Source organism: Schistocerca nitens, chromosome 5 (genome assembly GCF_023898315.1).
Source record: "Schistocerca nitens isolate TAMUIC-IGC-003100 chromosome 5, iqSchNite1.1, whole genome shotgun sequence".
NCBI classification, from domain to species: domain Eukaryota; kingdom Metazoa; phylum Arthropoda; class Insecta; order Orthoptera; family Acrididae; genus Schistocerca; species Schistocerca nitens.
The window spans coordinates 852,908,966-852,936,886 of NC_064618.1; the positions used below are offsets into that span (position 1 = coordinate 852,908,966).

Below are 27,921 nucleotides of genomic sequence, written 5' to 3' on the forward strand. Positions count from 1 at the left end.
GGCTGTTTGTGGACGACGTGACCCACCAACCACTCTGAGGGATCTATGCTGAATCGTAGTTGAGGAGTGGAACAATCTGGACCAACAGTGCCTTGATGAACTTGTGGATAGTATGCCACGACAAATACAGGCATGCATCAGTGCAAGAGGACGTGCTACTGGGTATTAGAGGTAACGGTGTGTAGAGCAATTTGGACCACCACCTCTGAAGGTCTTGCTGTATGGTGGTACAACATGCAGTATGTTTTTCATGACCAATAAAAAGGGTGGAAATGATGTTTATGTTGATCTCTATTCCAATTTCCTGTACAGGTTCCCTAACTCTTGGAACTGAGCTGATGCAAAACTTTTTTTGATGTAATACTAGAAGGAAGCAGATTTTGATCCACCATGCTGTTTGAATGAATTTGTGAGCAGCCCATCCATGTTTGTTCCCCACGAAGTGAACCGTTAACACTTTTACTTTATAGGTACTGACAGCTGCACTGTGTGAACATCTGGATATGACATTTTAATCTAAACAGGTTGGTTACCTTACTCCTCAATGAAACATAGTGTAGTGTACTCAACCCAAATCTTAGTAGGGGATGTCAAATCAAACACCTTACAGCCATCTGGTTTCCAAACTTGTGTTATTTGGCTACCAGTTTCGGCAATTTACTACACCATCTTCAGGCCCTGTGTACAGACAACAATGGTATCAGAATGAAATAGATAATAAAAAAAAGGGGTGTGGTGCAAGTCTTATACAGGGTGTTACTAAAAGGTACGGCCAAACTTTCAGGAAACATTCCTCACACACAAAGAAAGAAAATATGTTATGCAGACTTGTGTCCGGAAACGCTTACTTTCCATGTTGGAGCTCATTTTATTACTTCTCTTCAAATCACATTAATCATGGAATGGAAACACACAGCAACAGAACGTACCAGCTTGACTTCAAACACTTTGTTACAGGAAATGTTCAAAATGTCCTCCGTTAGCGAGGATACATGCATCCACCCTCCGTCGCATGGAATCCCTGATGCGCTGATGCAGCCCTGGAGAATGGCGTATTGTATCACAGCTGTCCACAATACGAGCATGAAGAGTCTCTACATCTGGTACCGGGGTTGTGTAGACAAGAGCTTTCAAATGCCCCCGTAAATGAAAGTCAAGAGGGTTGAGGTCAGGAGAGCGTGGAGGCCATGGAATTGGTCCGCCTCTACCAATCCATCGGTCTCTGAATCTGTTGTTGAGAAGTGTACGAACACTTCGACTGAAATGTGCAGGAGCTCCATCATGCATGAACCACATGTTGTGACGTACTCGTAAAGGCATGTGTTCTAGCAGCACAGGTAGAGTATCCCATATGAAATCATGATAACGTGCTCCATTGAGTGTAGGTGGAAGAACATGGGGCCCAGTCAAGACATCACCAACAATGCCTGCCCAATCGTTTACAGAAAATCTGTGTTGATGATGTGATTGCACAATTGCATGCGGATTCTCGTCAGCCCACACATGTTGATTGTGAAAATTTACAATTTGATCACGTTGGAATGAAGCCTCATCCGTAAAGAGAACATTTGCACTGAAATGAGGATTGACACATTGTGGATGAACCATTCGCAGAAGTGTACCCGTGGAGGCCAATCAGCTGCTGATAGTGCCTGCACACGCTGTACATGGTACGGAAACAACTGGTTCTCCCGTAGCACTCTCCATACAGTGACGTGGTCAACGTTACCTTGTACAGCAGCAACTTCTCTGACGCTGACATTAGGGTTATCGTCAACTGCATGAAGAATTGCCTCATCCATTGCAGGTGTCCTCGTCGTTCTAGGTCTTCCCCAGTCACGAGTCATAGGGTGGAATGTTCCGTGCTCCCTAAGATGCCGATCAATTGCTTCGAACCTCTTCCTGTCGGGACACCTTCGTTCTGGAAATCTGTCTCGATACAAACGTACCGCACCACGGCTATTGCCCCGTGCTAATCCATACATCAAATGGGCATCTGCCAACTCCGCATTTGTAAACATTGCACTGACTGCAAAATCACGTTCGTGATGAACACTAACCTGTTGATGCTACGTACTGCTGTGCTTGATGCTAGTACTGTAGAGCAATGAGTCGCATGTCAACACAAGCACCAAAGTCAACATTACCTTCCTTCAATTGGGTCAGCTGGCGGTGAATCGAGGAAGTACAGTACATACTGATGAAACTAAAATGAGCTCTAACATGGAAATTAAGCGTTTCCGGACACAGGTCCACATAACATCTTTACTTTATTGGTGTGTGAAGAATGTTTCCTGAAAGTTTGGCCGTACCTTTTTGTAACACCCTGTATACAGTGGTAATATGTAATCACATAACAATACCAACCATCACAGGAAGTTACATACAGTTACAGATAAATCAAGGAATAAAATACGAGAACAGTTGCACCCTGTATTAACTTAAACTAGTGAGCGAAGTATATACATCATATAATTGTAGAAAAGGAACCTACTAAACAGAGGTCAATATTTTATGCTATGCATAGATAATCACAGTTTAATGTTAATGCAATGCCCATGAAACAAGTGGAGTAAAACAAATAGTCATATACTGACGAGTACAAACTGAACACAAAACATTTGATTGTATGCTGTCATGTACTAGTGAAACATATACCACTTACTGGAAGTCAACCACATAACTATCTATATCGTCATGTTCTATATACTACCAATAAGTAATAAAAGAATAATATAAAAATACATCAGTGCAATTTATCAATCACATACTCATAAGATGCAACTTATTTAAAAAAACATCTCTAGTGAACCAAACTATGAATCTAATGTAATATACCATAACAAATTCCCACTAAGCAGTAAGTATTGAAATATATGGAAAAGGCAAAACCAACGTTATCAAGAAAGTGATAAGTCTGCTGGTAAACAGGCATGTGGCTAGGTTATATACCAAACCATAATCTATGAAATAAGCCTAAAAGAAAAGTAGTGCAGTACATACAAAGTATATTAGAAAGACACTCATTGCAATCAGAACAACCTCTATGTGTCATGTAGCCTTTAAGCAAGGGAAGAGAAAAGATAGGATACCCTATGACTGTAAAACCATCAGAACACGTGTCGGGGTATACCATACAATGTGTAATATGTCAGTTAATACCTTTGTGATTAGATGATTATTGGAGAATGAGGATTTTTAGGAATATACCAGAACACTGAGTCGGGTATTATCAAGGCATTATAGGTTCAGGTGTACAATCTGAATAACCACCCATGTCAACTAACAAAATTAGTAATCACGTGAAAATTAACATTCGTCGTGTAACATGAAAACAATGTAAAGAGGGAAAGAACTCACAACACTAAACCATAATGCCAACCAATGTAGTGTAGTAACTGTCGTGGTTTCATGCCAAAGAATGAAGGTAAGTAAGTAAGAAGGTGGAGGCAATGTTGACCTACATTTTATTAAATAAGTTGCGTCTTATGAGTTTGTGATCGATACATTGCAATGATGTATTTTTATATTCTCCTTCTATCATTTATGAGTAGTATATGGAACATGACGATACAGATAGTTATTGGGTTGACCTCCAGTAAGTGGTATATGTTTCAATAGTATATGACAGTATGCAATCAAATGTTTTATGTTCAGTCTGTGCTCATCAGTATATGACTATATTATTGTACTCCAGTTGTTTCACAGGCATTGCATTAGCAGTATACCATTATTATCTATGCATAACAGGAAATATTGATCTCCATTAGCAGGCCGCTGTGGCCGAGCAGTTCTAAGCACTTAAGTCCGGAACCGCGCTGCTGCTACGGTTGCAGGTTCGAATCCTGCCTTGGGCATGGATGTGTGTGATGTCCTTAGGTTAGTTAGTTTTAAGTAGTTCTAAGTCACATGGGACTGATGACCTCAGATGTTAAGTCCCATAGTGCTTAGAGCCATTTGAACCATTTTGACCTCCGTTTAGTAGTTTCTTTTTTTACAATTATATGACATACATACTTCGCTCACTAGTTTAAGTTAATACACTGTGCAACTGTTCTCGCATTTTATTTCTTAATTTATCTGTAACTGTATGTAACTTCCTGTGATGATTGGTATTGTTACGTGATTACATATTACCACTGTATTTAAGACTTGCACCACGCACCCTTTTTTCATACTGGTACCATTGTTGTCTGTAGAAACAGCCTGAAGATAGCATAGTAAATCGCCAAAACTGGTAGCCAAATAAAATAAGTTTGGAAACTAGACGTCTGAAAGGTGTTTGATTTGACATCCTGTATCAAGCAGCCAACTCCCCCAACCATCTCGGAAACGATGTACATACATATCTTAGCACATTCACTTCCTGCAGCTGTAATATGAGATATCAGTAAACATGGGGTCTCGGGAGGAGTGGCCAATATTCAGGGATATGACAGTCATGATCATCTGAAGCAAAAAAGTTTAGTGAACATGGGCTCTAAAATACGTACCTTAGGAGCTGTGAGCACTTGTCTAGTAGAAGAGATGTGTTTCACAGAAATATGATGAACAGCTGTTTGTAGCTGTTGCAGGATGAACTAGGGTCAGATTACCAGGTCACAAGTTTTTTTAAACCTAGTGCAAGTCTGGGTCAGGTGGTAGAGGATGTGGGTTCACTTCGCAAAGTAAGACACCGTGGTAATAGTGGGTGGGGCGTCAACATCATAGACAGGAACCCTGACTATTCAACTGAGAGTGACCTCACATCAGTATGGTTCCTGTTGACTCTTTCAGCAGGTGGGACTACCGTATTTACTCGAATCTAAGCGGCACTTTTTTTCCAGTTTTTGTAATCCAAAAAACCGCCTCCGGCTTAGAATCGAGTGTATAGTAAGCGGAAGTGTTGAAAAATGTTGGTAGGTGCCGCCACAACTAACTTCTGCCATCGAATATATGTAGCGCTACACAGGCATGGTTTGCAGGCACAAAGATAAATACTGGCGCTAAAACCTCAGACTCAGTAAATAAATTTTTGAAAAAAAAGGTGGAAGACGAGCTTTTTTCTCCGCTCCGAGTTTCGACCACTGCACATTTTCATACATTATCCAACGAAGTAAATACAAATTCCATATTGTTCATCTTCGAATGTAGCAGCATTTCAATGTACTACGAAATCCGACTGGCAATATTGTTTGGGATGTTTGTCAATATGATCAACTCTGGTGAATCACATGCAGTATTCTCTTCACCATAAGAATAATACGGATGTAAACATTTTGCCATGTATTCTTTCGTGTTTGCTGCTATCTCATTTAAATCCTGTCTGCCTAATAAACTACGAAACTAGTGCGAGACAACAACAAACGTGGAAGAATATACATATCATGTCATGTTTATATTTGTTATTATTCTTATGCCTAATAGTGATACACTCAGAAATGAAGCACGGCAATTGACTAGATTTTTAAATCTAAGATTACTCTAATTTCTGTGCAGAATGTAATGTACAAAAGAGGCGTCTGCAAAGATTTCAAACGGCGAAAAATTTTAGCTACACTCTCGTTCAGAACATCTTCTATCTTATGCAGACTATTATTTGGTTCTTGTTGATCATTATCAAAGAAAGCAGCAATGTAAGTAGCAACAAATAGCAGTCTCTTGCCATTGTTTCGCTAATGAGACAGTTCCTCTCTGTTTTTTATCGTAAGCGCTGGCGGTAGCACACACAAAAGCAAGCCATGCTGCGAGCGGCGACAGGTCGTAAACACACATTATCAGAATGGGACAAACAATGCATGACACAGTACAATAATGCATTTTCAGCTTAGAGTGACATAAAAACCTATAACAAAGAGAAAAGCACTTATCAGATCAAAGAAAAATAAGCAATCGATTCTCTCCCTTGAATTTCGAATCTCAAATTTCAGGTGCGGATTAGATTCGGGAAAAATTTTTTTCCTTGATTCCGAGTCTCATTTTTCAGGTGCGGCTTAAATTTGAGTGCAGCTTAGATTCGAGTAAATACAGTATACTAGGCATGGCCTTTACCTCAACAGGGAAGGGGAGGGAAAACTGTCTGGACTAATAGCAAATAACTTAAGGGAGGGGGGAGCACTTTCACAAGTGGTAAAGTACCACTGGTTACAAGTGACAGAGGAGCAGTTTTTTAGGGTAGGGAGGGCAGAAACAATAGATGTTCAGAGACAGGATGAAAATGACATTCACATGAATAAAACAGGCAGCCAGAAAGCAAATTTTAATGTACACGATTCATGCAGACAACCTCTGATTGAAACTAGAGATACTCAAAAACTGACTGGAAAATTAGGTTCATCTAGTTGTAATTCAGCCAGTGCAAATAATCAGTTATCCTTATTGCATCAGAATATTTGAGGACTAACGAGTAAGCTTAATGAGTTACTTATTTGTGTTGAAGAATTAGACTTGAGCAAACTGGTTGATATAATCTGCCACTCTGAACATAATGTGACCACTGGTATAGATATGTTAAATGTTACAGGATTCAAGTTAGCTTTATACTTCTGTAGAGAAAATTTGGAGAAAGGATGAGTTACCACATTTGTCTGACTAGTACAAGTCTTTTTATTTGATGTCACTTCGGTGACTTGCACATCAACAAAGAGGAAGTGTTGATGAGGTCAACATAACACCCAGTCACTGAACAGATAAAATCTCCTACCTGGCCAGGAATTGAACCTGGACCCCCTCCATAGCAGTAAACCATATTGCTCACTCAGCTACAGAGGTGGACAAAATTTAGGTAATATACGGATATTGTGTGTCAGTTCCCAGATAACCTGTTTAGCTATATTTAGGAATTATTGACAGACAGATTATAGGGGGACTGAAGCATAATTTCCATGTCACAGGACTCATTTATTGAACTGCATCTTCCCTACCACATGGCAGTCATTCACTACAGGGTTTCTGTCACTGCCATTGTCCCCTCGTGTGCTGCACCACCTGCGCAGTTATTGGTCAAGTGACTTTGTGTGCCCTCTAGTAGTGGTTCTACTGTTTGCTCGTGTTGGACTCGTACTGCATGCACAAAAGTGGAGATCATTGTTGACAACTGAATTAAGTGCAAGAAGACTCTTCAAGTCAAATTATTTTCTCCATCGTTAAATGGTTTTGGCCACATATTGAGTCAATGGTGCTCGAGTTCATCCACAGCCTAGACATGTACCTTATTCTTGTCCATCACATCATCTGGAAATGAAGATTTTGCAGCTATTCATATGGAACATTTGGATATGCAATAGGGTATTCTAAGAGTTATTTTCTTGCTATTTCTGATTTTATAAAAAGTCTTCAAGTTTGATAATTGTGCTGCCTATACAGATGATACTCCCTCCCCTTGCCAGAGGGAAACAGGATTTGGTGACAGTAGGATTGGAAAAATGACAAGTGTTTCCATTCTACTGTCACTTTCATGAAGTAAATGGCAACTAATGATTTCCTACATTTCATGTATTAATGTTGTAATAAACTTTGGAACACACACACACACACACACACACACACACACTCACTCACTCAGCTACAATTTTGTAGTAAGGCTGCATTACTGGGTAAAAGTGTCTATTTTTCTGTGTGCTTTGATGAAAAGCACAACTTTGTAAGCTGAGCCAGTATGTTCAGCTACTTTTTTATGTGCCTACCCTTCACTTTTCTTGTTCAATATGTCATATGTGGTTTTCTTTACTCAACTTGTTACACTGTTTGTATTCAATCCAGGATGTTCCAGTACTGTCTGACATCTCATGTTTAACAGGCTGGCTGGATTTGGTGGATCACATGGAACACAGAGTCCCTCTTTTCAGCAGAATGTGTCATCACGACCTAAGAAGAAATCACATAAGGGTAATATTTTAACTTTCACTTGGATTTTTTCACTGTTTTTATACAAGTAAGTTGCAATCCAAGCATTTTTATAGTGGTGCTTGGTTGGTAAATAATTATAAATTGTTACACCATGTGCTCAAAGGAATCTGGCACCCCCAAATACATACATTTTTCATATTAGGTGCATTGTGCTGCACCTACTGCCAAGTACTCCATATCAGTGACCTCAGTAGTCATTAGACATCATGAGAGAGCAGAATGGGGCGCTCTGGGGAACTCACAGACTTCGAATGTGATCAGGTGATTGGGTGGCACTTGCGTCATACGCCTGTACGCGAGATTTCTACTCTCCTAAACTTTGCTAGGTCCACTGTTTCCAATGTGATAGTGATGTGGAAACATGAAGGGATACGTACAACACAAAAGTGTACAGGCTGACCTCATCTGTTGACTGACAGAGACCGCCGACAGTTGAAGAGGGTCGTAATGTGTGATAGGCAGACATCTATCCAGACCATCACACAGCAGTTCCAAACTGCATCAATATCCACTGGGTGCAAGTACTATGACAGTTAGGCGGGAGGTGAGAAAACTTGGATTTAATGGTCGAGCGGCTGCTCATAAGCCACACATCATGCCGGCAAATGCCAAATGACACCTCGCTTGGTGTAAGGAGCATAAACATTGGACAATTGAACAGTGGAAAAATGTTGGGTGGAGTGCCCTGTAGTGGACTGGCATGCACAGAGTCCTGACCTGAATCCTATAGAACACCTTTGGGATGTTTTGGAATGCCAGCTTTGTGGCAGGCCTCACCAACCGACATCGCTATCTCTCCTCAATGCAGCACTTCGTGAAGAATGGGCTGCCATTCCACCAGAAACCTTCCAGCACCTGATTGAACGTATGCCTGCGAGAGTGGAAGCTGTCATCAAGGCTAACGGTGGGCCAACACCATACTGAATTCCAGCATTACTGATGGAGGGCGCCACGAACTTGTAAGTCATTTTCAGTCAGGTGTCCGGCTACTTTCGTTCACATAGGGTATGTAAAAGTAGTGGCTTGGTGGAGAAGTATCAGCCTAAAAGTCTGAAGGTCCAGGGTTCAGTCCTCAGTCAGTCCTAGGATTTTGTTTCTGTTACATATCACTTCTTCCAGTACTGTTAGTGATTTGTTAACAGGAAAAATACTAAGTTGCACCATGTCTAATAAAACAGTGTGGTATTCAAAGCAACCCTCAATTTGAGAACAGTTTTACTTTCTTATTTGGTAGTAGATCTGGATGTTTCAACCAGGAGAAAGGTTGCATTATGTTGGATACTAAACATGCATAGTTCATGTGTTATCTTGTTTTCCAAACATCTTCACAATTATGTTATAAATAAAAAAAGTGCATGTGAATTTCATAAATGTAGCTAATGTGTCTGGCGTATCCAATATGAAAACATTTCATCATTCTTCATCACAGCTTCCATTTCTTCTTTGAGAAATGTACAGAAATTATTATTATATATCGTTATTATCTTGGACACAACAAAGTTACATAAATTAAGTAAATTAATACTATGTATTCCTAGATATATTTCAACATGTGCACAAATTCTTTTGACATATTTCTCCTAGTCGGACAAGAGTTTACTAAATGCCCTGTTCATAAGTCTATGAACTACCGTATGATCATTTGTGTACAACCAATCATACCTCACTGTTAAGTGAAAACTACTGTCCATCCAAGACTTTCTCCACTGGCTCAAACAGCTGGAAATACAATAGTGGGAAGCAACATCCACCTGACTAGTGCAATAGTGGCATAACTAGTAAAAACATGATGGAGCCATGCTTTAATTTAAGAGCACTTGAACATTCTCATTTGAGGGCTGGTCATGAACAAGGCATCATTGTTTGATGGCAGTGTCAGTGCATTCTTCAAAATTGAAGAATTGATAATCGTTCTTGATTGAAACTTGCATGTCTCAAATAAATCTTATGTATTTTCTTTGTGGACTGTAAAACTATGAACTTTGTCTCTAATGGAGGAGAGACTATTTCCACAACATGGAGACTTCTTTTTGATTTGTGTGTTGGATTGTGAAAGAATGAACTTTGTATCTAATGGAGAAGAGAATAGTTCCACAGCATGGATATTTCCTTTGGTTTGTATGTCTTGTGGAATGCACAGAATTTATCACCTGTAACTATACTTTCAGAGAGTCACAGACAACTGCAGTGGAACACTCTTGAAGTCTTGAGACATCGAGATGTGTGTCATGTTTTTTGGCATGAGTAAGCATTGATTTCCAATCTGCTGGTGCCCATGCTCAGTAATATGTTCTGTACCATCCAGATTTGATATGTGTTTGCCAATTTTTACAAATGAATCCTATGGTTCTTTGAGTTTTCATCCACAATGCTTCAGATATGTGGCAGCGTTATTAAACTGCCCAGTTGTCCATAACATGACTCATCAGCAAGACTGACAGTGTTTGCACTAAAGAAAATACACTGCCAGGACCCGTTGCTGTGGTCCTTGTAGTCTCCTCCGTACACCTTGGACATTTCTCTGAGAATTCCATTTGGGCTGAATCATTTTTCCCATTAGAAGCAAACTCAGGCCTTTGTTCTTAACACATAACCAACACATCACATGCACCATTTTTGTGTATCATGTCACACTGATGTCATCATTGAGAGGGCTGGTATAGCTCATGACATGTGACACAAGATATTTGTTCTACTATTCTTTCAGGTCTTGACTTTCTAACCAGAATAATGCAGTGGTGAAGCATAATCTTTCATCATTTTTTATCTGCCCTCATATTATGATGTACCACATTTCAGACAATGAAAAGTCCACAAAAGTTCCTGGCAGATTAAAGCTGTGTGCCGGACCAAGACTCGAACTTGGCACCTTTGCCTTTCGCGGGCAAGTGCTCTACCAACTGAGCTACCCAAGCACGACTCATGCCCCATCCTCACAGCTTTACTTTGGCCAGTACCTCGTCTCCTACCTTCCGGTCCAGCATACAGTTTTAATCTGCCAGGAAGTTTCATATCAGCGCACACTCCGCTGGAGAATGACAATCTCATTCTGGAATGAAAAGTCCAGGTTGGAATATCAATGATTATGAAAAGGATCTCTTGCTACTCACTGCAAAGACAACATGCTGAGTTGGAGATAGGCACAAAAATAGGCTGTTACAAACAAGTTTTCGGCCAAAGCTTGCTTCAGGAAAGGAAGGAAAACACACATACATTCACAGAAGCAGGAACACCCCATGCGCACACACTCGTACACCCACTATCTCCGGCCACTCTAACCAGACTGCAATTGTTGTGTTGAACAAAAGTGGCAATTGGGAGTGGGGTAGGTAAAGGGGAGGGTTAGCAGAGTACTAGTGGGGAGAGAGAAGAATATTGTCTGGCGGAGCATGCAGGGGCTAGAAGGTGGCAGGACAAGGCTCTCAGGGGCAGCGTTGGGAGGCCGTGGATGGGCAGCGGAAGAGGGTCACGGGGAACAGAAAAGGAGGGATGCAGAGAAGGTGAAAAGAGTGGTGGGTACATTGAGCGGTGCACATTGAGGGTGAGAGGACATGAATTGGGAGGAGGGTGTGGGGACAATATGTTATCGTACATTGAGGCCAGATTAATTTTTTAAGAATGTTTTAAAAGGATAACTCCCATCTTGTGCAGTTCAGAAAAGCTGGTGATGGATGGGAGGATCCAGATGGCTCATGTTGTGAAGCAGCCATGAAAATCAAGCTCGTTACATTTAGCTGTGTGTTGTGCTGTTGGGTGATCAACTTTGCTCTTGGCCACAGTTTGGCTGTGGTGAACAACTGGTTGGTAGTCATACCAGTATAAAAAGCTAAGCAATCATGGCAGCAAAGTTAGCATATGGCATGGTTGCTTTCAGGCCTGGCCTCTGATGGGGAAGGATAAGCCTGAGGCAGGACTGGGTTAGGAAGTGCTGGGTGGGTGGATTGGGCAGGTATTGCACCAGAGTCTTCCACAGGGTATCCAGATATCCATATGCCAATCCCAGTAGAAGACCCAGGTGCAATACCTTCCCAATTCACCCCTGCCCCTCCCTCCTCCCCCCACCATCACCACATAGGGTTGTCTTACCCCATCAGAGACAAGGCCACCTGTGAAGCAGCCATGTTGTATTCCAGCTCTGCTGCAATCATTGCACTGCTTTTTAGGTTGGTATGACTACCGACGAGTCTTCACCAGGATGAAAGGCCACTGCCCAATTGTGACCAAGAGCAAAATGGACAAAGTGGAACACTGTGGCACAACATGCAGCTGAACATAACATGCTTGATTTTAATGGGTGCTTCACAAACGATGCCATCTGGATCCTTCACTCCACCACTAGCTTTTCTGAAATATGGAGATGGGAGCTATCCTTACAACACATCCTCCACTGCCAAAATTATCCTAGCCTCAGCCTATGATAACATAATGTCTCGGTGCCCTCCCTCAACAGTTTCCTTCCCATCTGCCCTATCACCTCCTTCCTATTGACATCCCCTCATCAACACGGTGTGCTGCTCTGCCAATGCCCCCACCAGGCTTTTCCCCTCTCTGCTCCTCTCTTTTTCCATTTCCTATTCCACCACTATCCCTCCCACACACCCTCCCGACACTGCCTCTGGCAGCTTGTTCTGATGCTTTCTAGACCCTACACACTCTGCCAGACAGCTCTCTTCCCTCTCCCCACCTGTATTCCGCTATCCCTCCTACGCTACAGCACTCCAGATTGCTGCTTTCATCCAGTGTAACAGTTGCAGTTCAGCTACAGTGGCTGGAGATAGCACTCATGTGTGCATGATGTGTGCTTGCTTGTATTTTCCTTTCTTTTCTGTAGAAGGGTTGGCTGAAAGCTTAGTGTGTAACAGTCTTTTTGTTGTGTTTGTGTGCAACTGACATGTCATCTTTATGGTTAGTAGCAATGTATCCTTTTTATAAATTCATCTCATTGTCTTGAAAATATCCATTTAACAACTGTTTGTTTATCTGTCAATAGTTGGTCTGTTCAGGACACATCATTTCACTTTCGAGCCAGTGCCACCTAAAGTGACAATATAATCCTGTCCCATAACTCATCTGTGGAAAGTAACAGCAACTGAATGCCATAAATAAATAGCATATAATCTCTCAGAAGCACAGTCATATTTAATGATATAAGCAGACCAATGCATAGGCCTCTGTGGGCATCAGTCGTATATAAACCAAAATTGTTGCTCAGAGCTGTAAAAATGTTAGTGTGGGGTACATTCTGTGACCAGGCTGTTCGCCTGACTAAGTAGAGTGCAGCCCTTGATCATCGTAGCATTAGGAGGGGGAGGGTGGTGGGCCAGTTGCCACCGTCTGCCTTTTACTCTCAGTAAAAATTCCTATTACTCATTTGATGGCAGACTGTGTGGACCTGGGGACTTCTATAGGGTCTGGAATGTGAAAAAATATACGCTCCTATCTGGGATTTATCCCTAGACCTCCAGAACCAGAGACTAGTGCTGTATGTGCTGCACCATCACACTGTAGATATATCATCGAATCATACTACTATTTCCTGCTCACAATTCGCTTGAATAACATGATATTGCATTATGTAACTGTGGTCTAGATGGTGTTCATATTAATGGTGTAATTCTGGATGTTCAGCTGAGTAGTTATATCCATTTTATGCGCAATATTTCAATGGCCGTCCCAGTCATCTTCTTCAGATGCTGTGAGTCATGCTCTAATGAGTACTCACTGCAGGGATTCCAACTGGCAGCAGCACAACTCACAGCACCTGAAAAAATATCGTGCATAAAAGGAAAACAACAATTCGGATGAACAGTCAGAAGTACACCGTTAATCAATTTGATGTGTCAGTAATACAGATGGCCAATAAAGACAGTCACATTAGTAAGTTTATTTATGATATGTACATTTAATAATTCAGATATGATAACTTTGCATTGCTGTAGATTCTTCTGTGGTGCTGAGTTATATACAATGAGTAATTGTAACAAACAGGCTCGAATGCTGATACAATCGGATACGTCACTGGTAACTAATAATAATTGGTAGCATTGTGCTACGCGGTTTTGTACTGTTGACAAGTCTGAATCTCATGCAACACTCTGAATGCAGTTGATTCAAAAGATATGCTGGCCAACTGGGAGTTGCATGCATTGAGGTCATGTGTATTTAGCATCCTCTGATGATGTGTATGCACGGTGCCCCCCATGAGAGACAGTGAGTGACGGAAGAGTGAGCTCGCCCAATGGTGCATTGGCACAAACTTTAGATGTGACACCTCCAGCATAGCTCGGAGCAGTGTGCCGGTTACAGTTGATGAAGGTGCCCCATCAGTGCTGCATCCTACACCCCCCCCCCCCCCCCCCACACACACACACAAAAAAAAAAAAAAAATGTGCGCTGTAGCGGGTGCGGGCAATGATGAGGGGGAGGTCTGTGCTGTGGCACTGCCGATGGTGAGACCTGTGCTCTGGGATGTCAAGCACCAGCAAGGGCTGCTCGGGGGGCAGGGGCTGGGTTGCAGCCAGCATGTCTGAAAAATAAAAATCTATGGCAGGATCATTGTAATCATGGAAATGAAATTGGTTTTGCTGACATCAGTGTGTGCTATATGTGCTGTGGATGGTATTATGAGCACGGCCAGATGTCTGAAAGATGGTGCTAGATTCCCAGTTGTCAGGCTTGTTAGAGATACGACAGAAAACTTTGCCATTTGTGTGGAACTTCATCGTGAAGTTAGTGTCAGAAACAGAGTACCTAGGGTGAAAAAGATGCAACAGAGTGTGGTGTTGAAGACCATGTAAGAGTTCTGCTGGAGAGATGGGGGGGGGGGGGGTTGTTGTGAGTAGTTGTAGTGCGATAGATGCTCAGAAACAACAGAACATTTTTGAACCAAATGTTCGGCATCACCATTCAGTCAAGTTGGGAATGATGCCATTCAGTTATGTTAAATTCAGTTTTGTTGGTGGAACTGTTGAAATTATAATGAAGAAAATTGTGGAGCATTGTCTGAAACATTTGTTTGGAGCAAACCTTCTAAGCGAAAGACAGAAGTGAGTGCTTTGATAGTGCTAACACTAGAAGTCAGATGCACTGCAATGACAAAATGATATTTCCTGTATGCATTGACAATAGTGAGCCATCTTGTGTTCCAGAAGTACCAACAAAATCAGTACGAATACATTGTCAAGGGCTATCAAGTCGAGGCCAATTGAAAAATTCTTGGCGTGGCACTGCGTATTTATACACACATGCACAGTAACAGGTTGTCGTATTTCTATCTGTTTATCAAGCCTGAGCTATTAACAGTGTGAGGCAGCACAGGGGTTAGCACACTGAACTTGCATTCAGGAGGATTACGGTTCAAACTCGCTAACTGCCATCCTTATTTCGGTTTTCCAGGATTTCCCTAAATCGTTTCAGGCAAGTGCCAGGGTGGTTCCATTAAAAGGCATGGCTGACTTCCTTCCCCATCTTTCCTGATCCGATACAAGCGATGATCTCGCTGTTTGGTCCCCTCCCCCAAATCAATCAACCAACCAACGAACAATGCTGGTGCTGTGGCTGCTTGGGTATAATGATTCCCCAGTGTCCTCTCTGTAATAGTTTGAACACATGTCATTGCAAAGATGTGGGAATCAGCACTCATGTTTCTTCATTGGATATTGCAATTAAATTACAACATTTTGAAGTGAAGGGCTGTTGCATTGTGTATGGTATTTGTGAACTACTGCATCTGAGATTAGTTTTGGATTAGGAGGCCAACTCGTCTGAATATAGTACCAGAGCAATTGTGGTGGCTGATTGTGTTCAGTAACCTGTGCAATCCGCTGAGAATCAGTGGAGAAAGGTTGCAGTGCTTGTGAACCAGAATGATCAATTTGAAGACAGGAAACGTCTAATGTGTCAAAATGTGGATCCTTTCCCATAGGTAAGCGAGACAGAGTGTCTGCATTTGCAAGTTGTGCCATAGGATGATAAACAATCTCATGTTGATGACAGTCATCCACAGGATAAAATTTTCTGCCACGCAGATATCGACTAAATTTTGTGACATCATAAATTATGGCCAAAGCTTCCTTTTTCATCTGATTGTAGTTGATGTGTACGTTGTTCAATGTCTTAGGTGTGAATGCTATAGGACAGTCTGTGTTGCCATCCTTGTGAGATAAGACTACCACTGTTCTATGTGATGTGTGTACTGCAAGTACTAATGGTTTTTGCAGATCGAAATGCGTGAGATGTGGGCTAAATTTCTGGAAAGATTTTTCACATTTTCCAGTATGTTTAATAGGACAATTTCTATGCCAGAGACTATGCAAAAGAGCAGCTATTTGCATTGTGTTCAGAATCATCTGGTGTAGTATGTTAGTTTGCCAAGAACAGCTTGAAGTTCTCACACCTTTGTAGGAGAAGGAAATCTGTAAGATCTCGAAATGTTTAGTTGAGGGATGAGTGCCTGGGGTATGTATGACATGTCCCAAATGGTCAGTTTAAATATTGAGAAATGAATGTTTCTGTAAATTACACTTTAGGTTGTGTAGGAAGTCTTCCACTGTGTTGGAGTCCCACACCCTATCCTATCAAGTCACTGTTAGTAAACTGGATGACTTCTTCAAACTCAGATTCATGTTACTGTTGCTTGTTTAAAAAAATTTTCATATGTGTCCTCATAATAATCAATCTTACAAGGAAAAGATCACCCAATGCCATTATTCAAAACCTTGCTGAGTTTCTTCCATTGGGCGCAATTGCATGTTGCCAGAAGAGTGGATGTTAGTAAATTGACCAAGGACATTCTCCGCTGGATTCCAATATAACTGAGAGAACAGCCTAATGGGAGGTCAGTAGATGACATTAGGAAACACGTAGGGGCAGCAGTGTTGTGCATCACTGAAGACCACAACGCACAAAAATTGTGAAGCAACCCTGTATCCAGCACTGCATGTCATTTGGGTGGTGGTTATACATATATTCTGTTGTTTGTATCTTACCTGTGAAGATACCATTCTGTGGAAATGTTGAATAAGGCAAGAAGTACATAACAGCAAGAAGTAGCTGTCACAAATGACTTCTGATTGACATAAACACAAAAACTGTCATTAATCATATCATCTTGTATTTCATTTGTGCTTAAATTAACATTTTATACAATTAGTAGAGAAACTGCAAAAACCCTCTTTTTATACCTTACTGTTCAACTCCAGTTTTTCTGCTACTGATTGCTCAAGGTTTAATAGTTACTTATAATGATTTTCAAAGTATATACCTGCTGCAAAATTGGAGGCTTTTATACAGAGAATACTATTATGTTATTGTGGAGATACTGAGTCTCAGATAGGCACAACAAAAACACTCACATAATTATAGTTTTTGGCCATTAAGACCTTCATCAACAATATACTCACACACACAGATGGAGGGAGGGGAGAGGTGGGGAGGGAGGGAGTAGTGGAAAAGGAGAGAAATAAAAAGACTGGGTGTGGTGGTGGAATCATGGCTGTGTAGTGCTGGAATGGAAACAGGGAGGGGGGTGGAGGGGTGAGGACAGTGACTAACAAAGGTTGAGGCCAGGAGAGTTACAGGATCGTAGGATGTATTGCAGGGAAAGTTCCAACTTGCGCAATTCAGAAAAGCTGGTGTTGGTGGGAAGGATCCGTATGGCACAGGCTGTGAAGCAGTCATTAAAATGAAGGATATTATGTTTAGCAGCGTGTTCAGCAACAGGGTGGTCCACTTGTTTCTTGGCCACAGTTTGTCTGTGGCCATTCATGTGGACAGATAGCTTGTTGGTTGTCATGCCTACATAGAATGCAGCACAGTGGTTGCAGCTTAGCTTGTAAATCCCATGACTGGTTTCACAGGTAGCCCTGCCTTTGATGGGATAGGTTATGTTAGTGACCAGACTTGAGTAGGTGTTGGTGGGAGGATGTATGGGACAGGTCTTGCATCTAGGTTTATTACAGGGGTATGAACCATGAGGTAAGGGATTCAGAGCAGGGGTTGTGTAAGAATGGACAAGTATATTGTGCAGGTTCAGTGGACGGCGGAATACCACTGTGGGAGGGGGGTGGGAAGGATAGTGGGCAGAACATTTCTCATTTCATAGCATGATGAGAGGTAATCGAAACCCTTACGGAGAATGTAATTCAGTTGCCCCAACCGTGGGTGGTACTGAGTTACGAGGGGAATGCTCTGTGGCTGGATGGTGGGACTTTGTGAGGAGGTGGGAGACTCGAAAGATAAGGCATAGGAGATTTGTTTCTGTACAACGTTGGAAGGATAATTGCGGTCATTGAAGGTTTCAGTGAGACTCTTGGTATATTTCGAGAGGGACTGCTCGTCACTGCAGATGTGACGACCATGGGTGGTTAGGCTGTACAGAAGGGACTTCTTGGTATGGAATAGGAGGCAGCTATTGAAGTGGAGGTATTGCCATTGGTTAGTAGGTTTGATATGGACGGAGGTACTGATGTAGCCATCTTTGAGGTGGAGGTCAACATCTAGGATGGTGGCTTGTTGGGTTGAGTAGGACCGAGTGAAGCAAATGGAGGAGAAGTTGTTGAGGTTCTGAAGGAATGTGGATAGGATGTCCTCACCTTCGATCCAGATAGCAAAGATGTCATCAGTGAATCTGAACTAGGTGAGGGGTTTAGGATTCTGGGTTTTTATGAAGGATTCCTCTAGATGGCCCATGAATAGGTTGGCATAGGATGGTGCCATGCAGGTGCCCATAGCCGTACTGTGGATTTGTTTGTAGGTAATGCCCTCAAAGGAGAAGTAATTGTGGGTGAGGATGTAGTTTGTCATGGCGACTAAGAAGGAGATTATCGGTTTGGAATCCACAAGGAGTTGGGAAAGGTAGTGTTCAATAGCAGTAAGGTCATGGGCATTAGGAATGTTAATGTACAGGGAGGTGGCATCAACAGTGACGAGCAGGGATCTGTGTGGCAAAGGAACAGAAACTGTGGAGAGTCGATGGAGGAAATGGTTTGTCTCTTTTATTTAGGAGGGTAGGTTCCGGGTAATTGGTTGAAGGTATTGGTCTACGAGAGCAGAGATTCTCTCAGTGGGGGCACAGTAACTGGCCACAATGGGATGTCCTGGGTGATTAGCTTTATGGACTTTAGGAAGCAGGTAGAAGGTAGGAGTGCAGGGAGTGGTAGGGGTGAGTAGAGAGATGGGGAGAAGTTCTGGGATAGGCCTAAAGATTTGAGTAGTGACTGGAGATCATGCTGGATTACTAGAATGGGGTCACTGTGGCAAGGTTTGTAGGGGGAAGTATCCAATAGCTGGCGGACAACAGTGGTGGAGCCTTTGTATGCAGGTAGGATTATAAGGTTGGGATCAGTTTTTAGATGGTGGACTGCGTTTCTTTGTGCGGATGTAAGGTTAGTTTGCATGTTGAAGGATTTGGGTACTGATGGTGAGGCAAGGTTTGAGGTTACGAAATTCTGGAAAGTTAACAGGGAGTGGTTTGGGGGCAGTGGGCGTGGATCACGGTTGGATGAAGGAGTGAACTGAGTTAGGCAAGGTTTAATATTGGTCTTTGGTTGAGTCTGATTGGTAGGGTTGGTGGCGAAAAAGTGTTTCCACTGTAGAGACCGGGAGAAGGAGAGAAGGTTTTTAACAAGTCCTGCATGATTGAATTTGGGGGTGGGGCAAAAGGTAAGGCCTTTGGAATGGACTGATATTTCTGTGGGATTAAGGCTTCTAGAGGAAAGGTTCATGACTGTGTTGCGGGCCTGTTTAAGTCGTGGATTCTGTGTGGTGGTGGGAGGGAGTTTTGGAGGGTGGGGTAGGTGTAGTAGGTCTGCGAGACAGGTTTTGTCAGCTGTGAGGGGACGTGGGGGAGGTTTGGAGGTTGTTCTAGAGGTGGTGGACAGTGGTTTCCAAGGTGGGAGTAGGAAGTGAGCAGGATGGTGAGCTTTTTGAGGTGGCATTGTGCATGTTGCTCAATTTCCTGCAGGGCAAGAGTTTCAATGCGTGTTATGGGTTCCAGGAAATATTATTACATTACATCCTGGATTTTCCATTGTTTCAATACTATTACTTGTCATCCTACTAACTCTTGTTTCCACTCTTTGGACCTTAATCCTCTGTCACCAATTTATCATCCACTACTGGATGTAGACTCTTCCAGATTCCTCCATACATTACAGTCTTCATATTGAAGCATCCAAGTTTGTCCTGTTTGTTTGTTTATGTCATCAACTCATCTTAACACTAGGTCATTCTCTAGGCCTTTTCTTATCACAAGGAATCCAGCACAAACTCTTCTTAGTCCATCTCTATTCATTTAATCTCATCTTATACCCAGTGTATCTCTGTTTCATTTTTGTAACAGTTACTGTCAGATTCTCAACCTATGTCTTTCATCTTGTCCATTTGTTTGTCTTTCTGACCCTTCCAGTTATGCCCAACATGCATCTTCCCATTACACATTGAGTACCTCTCAATTTTTGGAATGTTTGTTTTCTTAACATCCATGTTTCATGTACATAAATTAGTGCTAGTAATATATCCTAATTATTGATTTCTATCTGTGATGCAATCAGACTTAACTTACAATGTTTGACTATTCTGTTATTTTTGTAATGATTGTACAATATTTTTCTGTTAATATCTCTTTAAGTCTCCGCTCATACTTGATTTGCTAAGTTACCCTACTCTTCATGTAAGTTGTCCTGTATTTGAGGCAAAGGAAAAAAAAAGTGTCCTCTGCAAATGAAAGGTGGCTTGGGAAAGACTAATTTACACGTATTCCTTCTTCATCTCAATGGTTTGAAAACTCCTCCAAAGCTGCAGGAAACTATTTGGGTGAAATGGAGTACTTTTGCCTAGTACCTTCCTCAATTCAAACTTTTCAATCTCTCAATTTAATTGTGTGGGAACTGTAGCCTTGTTCATTAATTCAGTCATTCATCCAGTCATCATGTTTTGTGAATTAAATCGAGGAGGAGAACCATGAAGGATATGGAACAAGTCAAGGTGTACACTAACAGAAGACAGTGAAATCAGAGAAATGGTTCAAAATGGTTCAAATGGCTCTGAGCACTACGGGACTTAACATCTGAGGTCATCAGTCCCCTAGAAGTCAGAACTACTTAAACCTAACTAACCTAAGGACATCACACACATCCATGCCCGAGGCCACATCCGTGCCCAAAGCAGGATTCGTACCTGCAACCGTAGCGGTCGCGCAGTTCCAGGCTGAAGCGTCTAGAACTGCTCGGCCACACCAGTCGGCTCAGAGAAATGTAACCTATATACTGTATTAGCAATGAACTATCACTATACTGCTTAATGCTATTCATGCTTATACCAGCTAAAGCTAATCTGGCACATTAGAAAGAAAACTAAGCTGCAACCTTCTCAGTTTCTCCAGAGAGCTGTTGTTAAGCTGCTGTTGGTAGCTTAATATTTACATGATTTTTAAATGAAAATGATTACCTATATCAGTAAATACAGATTAGTGTTTATAGTAGATTACTACCTGTCGCGCAGCTTTTCAATGAACACTGCTGCTTGCTATGTTGTTAACAGAACTTTACAATCCATGAATGTAGATATTTCAATAGTTTCTGGAAAAAGTGGCTACCAATATATGTTTTTAATTGTCTTTTGAATTGGTGGTGAGTCACAAATTCTTGTGCTATGTTAGATGAGAAGTTGTTGAATATCTTCCCTCCAGGCTATGTAACTCTATTCTGAATCCTAGACAAGTAAGCAAAGTCTACATGAATATTATTTTTCTGTCTTGTGTTGTCATTATCTAGGTAACAGTTAAGCTAAAACTGATTTTTATTGACAGCAACAAAAACCATTAAAGAACAAATGCATTGGGAAATGAGTATAAGAATTCTAGACTCCTTTCAGGCTTATGCAAGATGTATGTTTATCTACTATACCCAGTGTTATTACACCTCACTTCTGCCAAATAAACACTTCGTTCACTGTAGCTGAACTATCACAGAAGATATTCCATAAGACATCAGGAATTGAAGACATGCAAAATAAGCGAACACTTGTCCATAGCAAAAGAAAATTCAAATGAGAAAAATAGTAAATATGAGGTCTTGGTGGCCAGGCTCTCTGCCAATGCAACCACCAGTCTTTTCCTCCTTCAGTTCTTCTCATCCCCCCCTCCCCCCTCCTCCATCACAGCCTTCTGACACTACATCTGACAGCCTTGTCCTGCCCCTGCCACCCTCGAGTCCTTGCATGCCTTGCTAGACAGCGCTCTTCTCTCCCTCCACACCCATACCCTACTAACCATTCCCCTCACCCCCTTTCCTGCCCCACTCCAGATTGCTGCTTTTAATCAACACAACAGTGCAGTCTGGCCAGAGTGGCTGGAGGTAACAGTCATGAATGTGTAAGGTGTGCCCACTTATGTGTATATATGTGTTTTCCTTTCTTTTCTGAAGAAGGCTTTGGCAAAAGCTCAGTGTGTAATAGTCTTTTCATTGTGCCTGTCTGCAACTCAATGTGTCATCTTTACAGTCAGTAGCAATCTATGCTTTCCATAGTTGTTTATAATTGTATTTGAATTTCTAAGAAGTATGTGCACATTGTGTGTGATGTATCACACCTGTTGCATTAAGAACTATCATTTTACAGGTTCAGTTACATCCACACTGGAATCTGACCCATCAGCTGAAGTTAGTCACTTTCACATTCGGATGAGCAGCCTGGCAGTAGTTCTGTTGCACGAAGATGTGCTGACCGTTTGTGTTGATAGTGATGGAAGCATGTTAGCACGGTCTTCAGTGCAGCAGATGAAAACTATTGCCAATGATTTCTTCTCTGAACTTGGTCTCTTTGCTGTATCTGGTTATGGTCGCAAAGACTTTAAGGAGGCTCGGGATGTTTTCCTGAAAGCATGCCAGCTGAACCACATCAGGTATTAAATCAACTACATATAAAAAATGTAAACTTGAGAACGTATTTGACTTACAGACATTTGTAATATAGGAGCTCCAAACAAGTTGTTTTGTGATGTCCAAGTTCCCAATTAATTTGCCCAGGGTTTCAGTCAGGTATTTTTTGTTGTTGTATGCCTTTGTATTTACATTAGTTTCAACTGTGTCCTCATTTTAAGAACATTGTTGCAATTTTTCCTATCTATATACAGAAAATGTTTGAAAACTGTAGGATTTTGAATTTTATTTTAAAAGTTATATTGTATGTATATATAAAGTTTGATCATATTAATGATGGAAAGTAGACGAGCGAATGACGAGTAACTTTTATTTAAACAAATAGTTAAATATGCAATACAGTAAACAGATATTTTTCATTGTGTTGGCCATGTCTTACACAAATTTTTTTCAATTGTGGGAACAGTATCAGTATACGCTCTTCATAAACCACCATTTTTGGGGAGTGTAACCACCTTAAACAATCAGTTTCATATCTTCATCTGAACAGAGGTGTTGGCTGCCCAGGAATTCATTCACTGCATCAAACAGATGAAAGTATGAATTTGTGTGATGGATGCTGGAGCAAATCCCAAATAAATTTGAACATTTATTTAGGAACATAAGCCACAACATGGGTGTTAACATTGTTACTGATCATTGTGATATTTGCAGCATTTGACATTTATGGGACTGCAAGATTAAGTAATGTCTTTCCAAAACTTGCTGCATGTAAAGTGATCTTTGTGGGAATGTTCACCAGCACAACAGTATCTGCATCTCTGAACATCATCAGCAGTGATTTTTGCCACATTGCATCACTGTTGGTTCTTTGCTTTTTAATAAGTATATACTTTTTACTCTCTGTATGTCTACTTTGATTCAGATGAGTAGTGGCATCCCAAGGACTCATCACCAAATGCATTTCCTTCCAGGAAGCTGTGCCTGTCAGCACAATGACACACACTCTTATGATTTTTTTTTTTTTATTTGTGATACAGAAAAGGCCAAAATACTATACACCCTTTTCCTAAATAGTTTCGCAGAGGAAGCATGTACTGTAGTTCTTCCTTTAAATTGTCACACTAATGACTATTTGGCTGTTAAAATAAGTACCCACAAGATTAAAAAAGTAACTTAAACTGCTACACAAATGAAAGGCTAATGGACCTGATGGGATACCTGTATGACTCTACATAGAGTATTGGAAGTGCTTGCCCCTCTTGTTGTAGAAACATACTGTAGGTCTCTGAATAAGTGAAGTGTTTCTGACAATATGAAAGTAAGCACAGGTCATTTTTATTTCCAAGAAGGGTCTGTTCCAACAGACACTTAAAACTATAGGCCCATGCATCTGAAGTCTGTTGGAGACTTCAGGAACATATTTTATGCTCACGTGTTGTGACATTTCTGGAGATTGAAAATCTCCTGTGTAGGAATCAACAAAAATCTCCTCCCATAAAACAGTAGATACTGGACCCTGAGGTAGATGGCATTTAATACAGTTCCACACTGCTGCCAATTGAACAACAGAATATCAAACCAACTGTGTAATTGATTATAATAGAGGGAAACATTCCACATAGGAAAAACTTATCTAAAAACAAAGATGATGTGACTTACCAAATGAAAGTGCTGGCAGGTCGACAGACACACAAACAAACACAAACATACACACAAAATTCTAGCTTTCGCAACCAACGGTTGCTTCGTCAGGAAAGAGGGAAGGAGAGGGAAAGATGAAAGGATGTGGGTTTTAAGGGAGAGGGTAAGGAGTCATTCCAATCCCGGGAGCGGAAAGACTTACCTTGGGGGAAAAAAGGATAGGTATACACTCGCGCGCACACACACACATATCCATCCGCACATACACAGACACGAGCAGACATTTGGCATGTCTGCTCGTGTCTGTGTATGTGCGGATGGATATGTGTGTGTGTGTGCGAGTGTATACCTATCCTTTTTTCCCCCAAGATAAGTCTTTCCGCTCACGGGATTGGAATGACTCGTTACCCTCTCCCTTAAAACCCACATCCTTTCATCTTTCCCTCTCCTTCCCTCTTTCCTGACGAAGCAACCGTTGGTTGCGAAAGCTAGAATTTTGTGTGTATGTTTGTGTTTGTTTGTGTGTCTGTCGACCTGCCAGCACTTTCATTTGGTAAGTCACATCATCTTTGTTTTTAGATATATTTTTCAACTGTGTAATTGGATTGAAGTGTTTCTAACAAATAGAGCACAGCACATCATTCTCAAAGCAGAGATCATTAGACACAAAAGTAACTTCAGACGTACCCTAAGGGAGTGGTATAGATCATTTACTTTTCACAATTTATATAAATGCCATAGTAGACAATGTCTGTAGTTCCGTGCGATGAGGCTTTTCATAGACAATGCAGTTGTTTACAGAGAAGTTGCAGTGCTAGAAAATTTTAGTGAAATGCAGGAAGATCTGCAAAGGATCAACACTTGGTACAGGGAGTGGCAATTGACCCTCCTCATAAACAACTGTTATGCATTGTGTACATATAGGCAGAAAGACCTACTCTTGTGTGAGTACATGATTGGTGAACAATGATTAAAAGCAGTTACTTCCATAAAACATGTAGGAGCATGCATTCAGAATGATTTAAAGTAGAATGACCACTTAAAAGTAATTGTAAGAAAGGCAGATGCCAGAATGAAATTCAAGAAATGTAGTCCTTCAACAAAGGAGTTAGCTTATAAAAACTTTGTTCGACCAATAATTGAATATTGCTTGTCAGTATGGGATCCGTACCAAATGTAATTGATAGAGAAATAGAGAAGATCCAAAGAAGAGCACATGTTTCATTACAGGTTCATTTATTAAGTGTCATGGAGATTCTCACCCAATTCCAGTAATGCAGGAGAATTTTTCTGCATTGCGGTTTGGGTAACTGTTAAAGTTCTGGGATTGTACATTCTTAGAAGAGTCTACCAGTATGTTACTTCTTCCTATGTACATCTCATAAAAAGACCATGCAGATAAAATTGGAGAGATTTGAACCCATGTAGAGGCCTATCGGCAACTGGTTCCTCCTGTGAACCATTTGCAACTGAAACAGGAAAGGGGGGGAGTGACAGTGGTACGCAAAGTACCTTGCGGCACACGCTGCAAAGTGACTTGCAGAGTATAGACATTGATATATTTTTTAATGAAGGTGACAGCTTTCCATTAAGGGTATAATTTTGTTAGGACTTCTTTTTGGTCACATCGTGTAACCTCAACTATAAAATGAATTTTGACTCTGCAATGTAAGATATGCTGACCTTAAACTTCCTGGCAGATTAAAACAGAGTGCTGGACAGGGACTCAAACCTGGCGCCTTTTCCATTCACGGGCCAGGTCTCAGGTTTGAAACCCAGTCTGGCATACAGTTTTAATCTGCGAGGAAGTTTGTAAACATAACTACTTCCAACTTATTCAACTTTTTTCAACATATTGGAGTTACAATATACACACACACAAAAATCATACAAAGGATGTTTGGTTATTATAGGTACAAATAAAAGGGGGAGCAAATAGTCGTAATATACACAACTGAGTACACTACCACTTTACAACACAGTTCCCGAGGATCCAAACAGCAGAAACACACTTCAAGACAAACACATTGCAACAAGTGTTCCATGTGGCCACCATTCACATGAAGGCAGGCTTCAACATATCTCCTCATTGTTGCCCGCATACATTCAAAAATCCCAGGCATGTTCCGAATGCATTGACAACCATGTACAATGCATTCCCTGACTTCACCGACACTGTTAACAGGGTTCGAATACACCAAAGCTTTTAAATGTTCATATCTAAAAAACGAGTGAGTTCACTTCAGGGGACCTGGGAGTATTGGCAAACCATTATCGATATATTTGTTGTCAAAGATTCATGCTGCTAATTAACGAACAGACACGTGAAAGTGTGACATTGCTGCTTCGTGCATGTATCATATACACATCTTTTTCCATAAAGAATGTCATCCAAATAGTCTATTAGCTTGTGTTGCAGAAAATGAAGGTATACCAGATCAATCCATTGGCCAGGTAGGAAATGTGGCCCTATCAGCCAATCACTAACCAGACCTGCCCAAACGTTAACGGAAAATCTCCATTGCTGTGTCATCTCAGTGATATTCTGTAGGTTCTCAAAAGCTTAAAGTTAGTTTACTGGATGTTCATAATACCATCTTGGGCAAAACATGCTTCGGTCTTATATAACATGCACAAGAGAAACTGTGCATCATTCCATGTAATTTGCACCATATGGTGGAAGGTAAAACACATTCTGCTGCAGCAGTCCTAGTACTTGCTTGTGCCCAGTATTCCTTCTGCTTCTTGTAATATAGGCTCTTCCATTTGTGGTGTCAACACTGTTCTCTGTTTAACTCTACGTTGCATGTTGGATTTACATGAGCCGGTCTCGTGCAGTCACTGATGGGACATAGTGAACACTGCTGTCTATTTTGAGGATACCTTTACATGAAGTGAATGTGAGCCAGTTCTTCATTTGAAAATGTGTGGAGCCATGACAACTGCTTTAAATGCTACACAGGCACAGTACATTTGCAGTTCATATGCTGCAGCCTTGGAGCTTGCATATTGCCAGAGCTTGAGCTGTGATGGGTTTCTTCAAGGTAACTTTACACTTTATACCAGTGAATGTAATATGCTTAACTAATTGACAGTGATGTGCCAGCAGCATAAATGTAGCTTTAGACATTAATAGTGTTGTGACACTGGCATTACTACACTTGCACACATATTGTATTGGGGAATTCGTTTACGGACCTACAGTTATCAGGGTTATTTGCTTATTTTGTCATCCTCTGCTTGCTCCTTTTGTTTTTATGTATAATAGTCAAACACATGGTATGAGACAGGTATGCTCAGCTGTTGAAGAAAATTGATTGTGACAGGGTACAAAAATGCAACAAGACACTGCAAATGTAACAGCAGATAATACACACTGTGGTCCTGTTGATGATGGCTGATGAACTGTCAGCTTACAAACTTAAGTGCTGCGGATATGACCGTAATGGCAAGCTACACATGATCTGCTACTCTTTGTGATGGTTTACAGGATGTGTGGAACAGGAATACACTT

The 27,921-nt window shown here is 41.2% G+C and overlaps 1 protein-coding gene across 1 annotated transcript in view; it reads left to right on the top strand.

The window, feature by feature from the left end:
• The window catches only part of LOC126259239 (autophagy-related protein 2 homolog A), a 471,250-nt gene that overhangs the window by 125,067 nt on the left and 318,262 nt on the right, over window positions 1-27,921 (top strand). Inside the window, exons 9-10 of the mRNA XM_049955863.1 lie at window positions 7,778-7,866; window positions 22,504-22,786. Coding sequence (XP_049811820.1) covers window positions 7,778-7,866; window positions 22,504-22,786 — 372 coding nt within the window. The remainder of the gene's footprint in view (window positions 1-7,777; window positions 7,867-22,503; window positions 22,787-27,921) is intronic.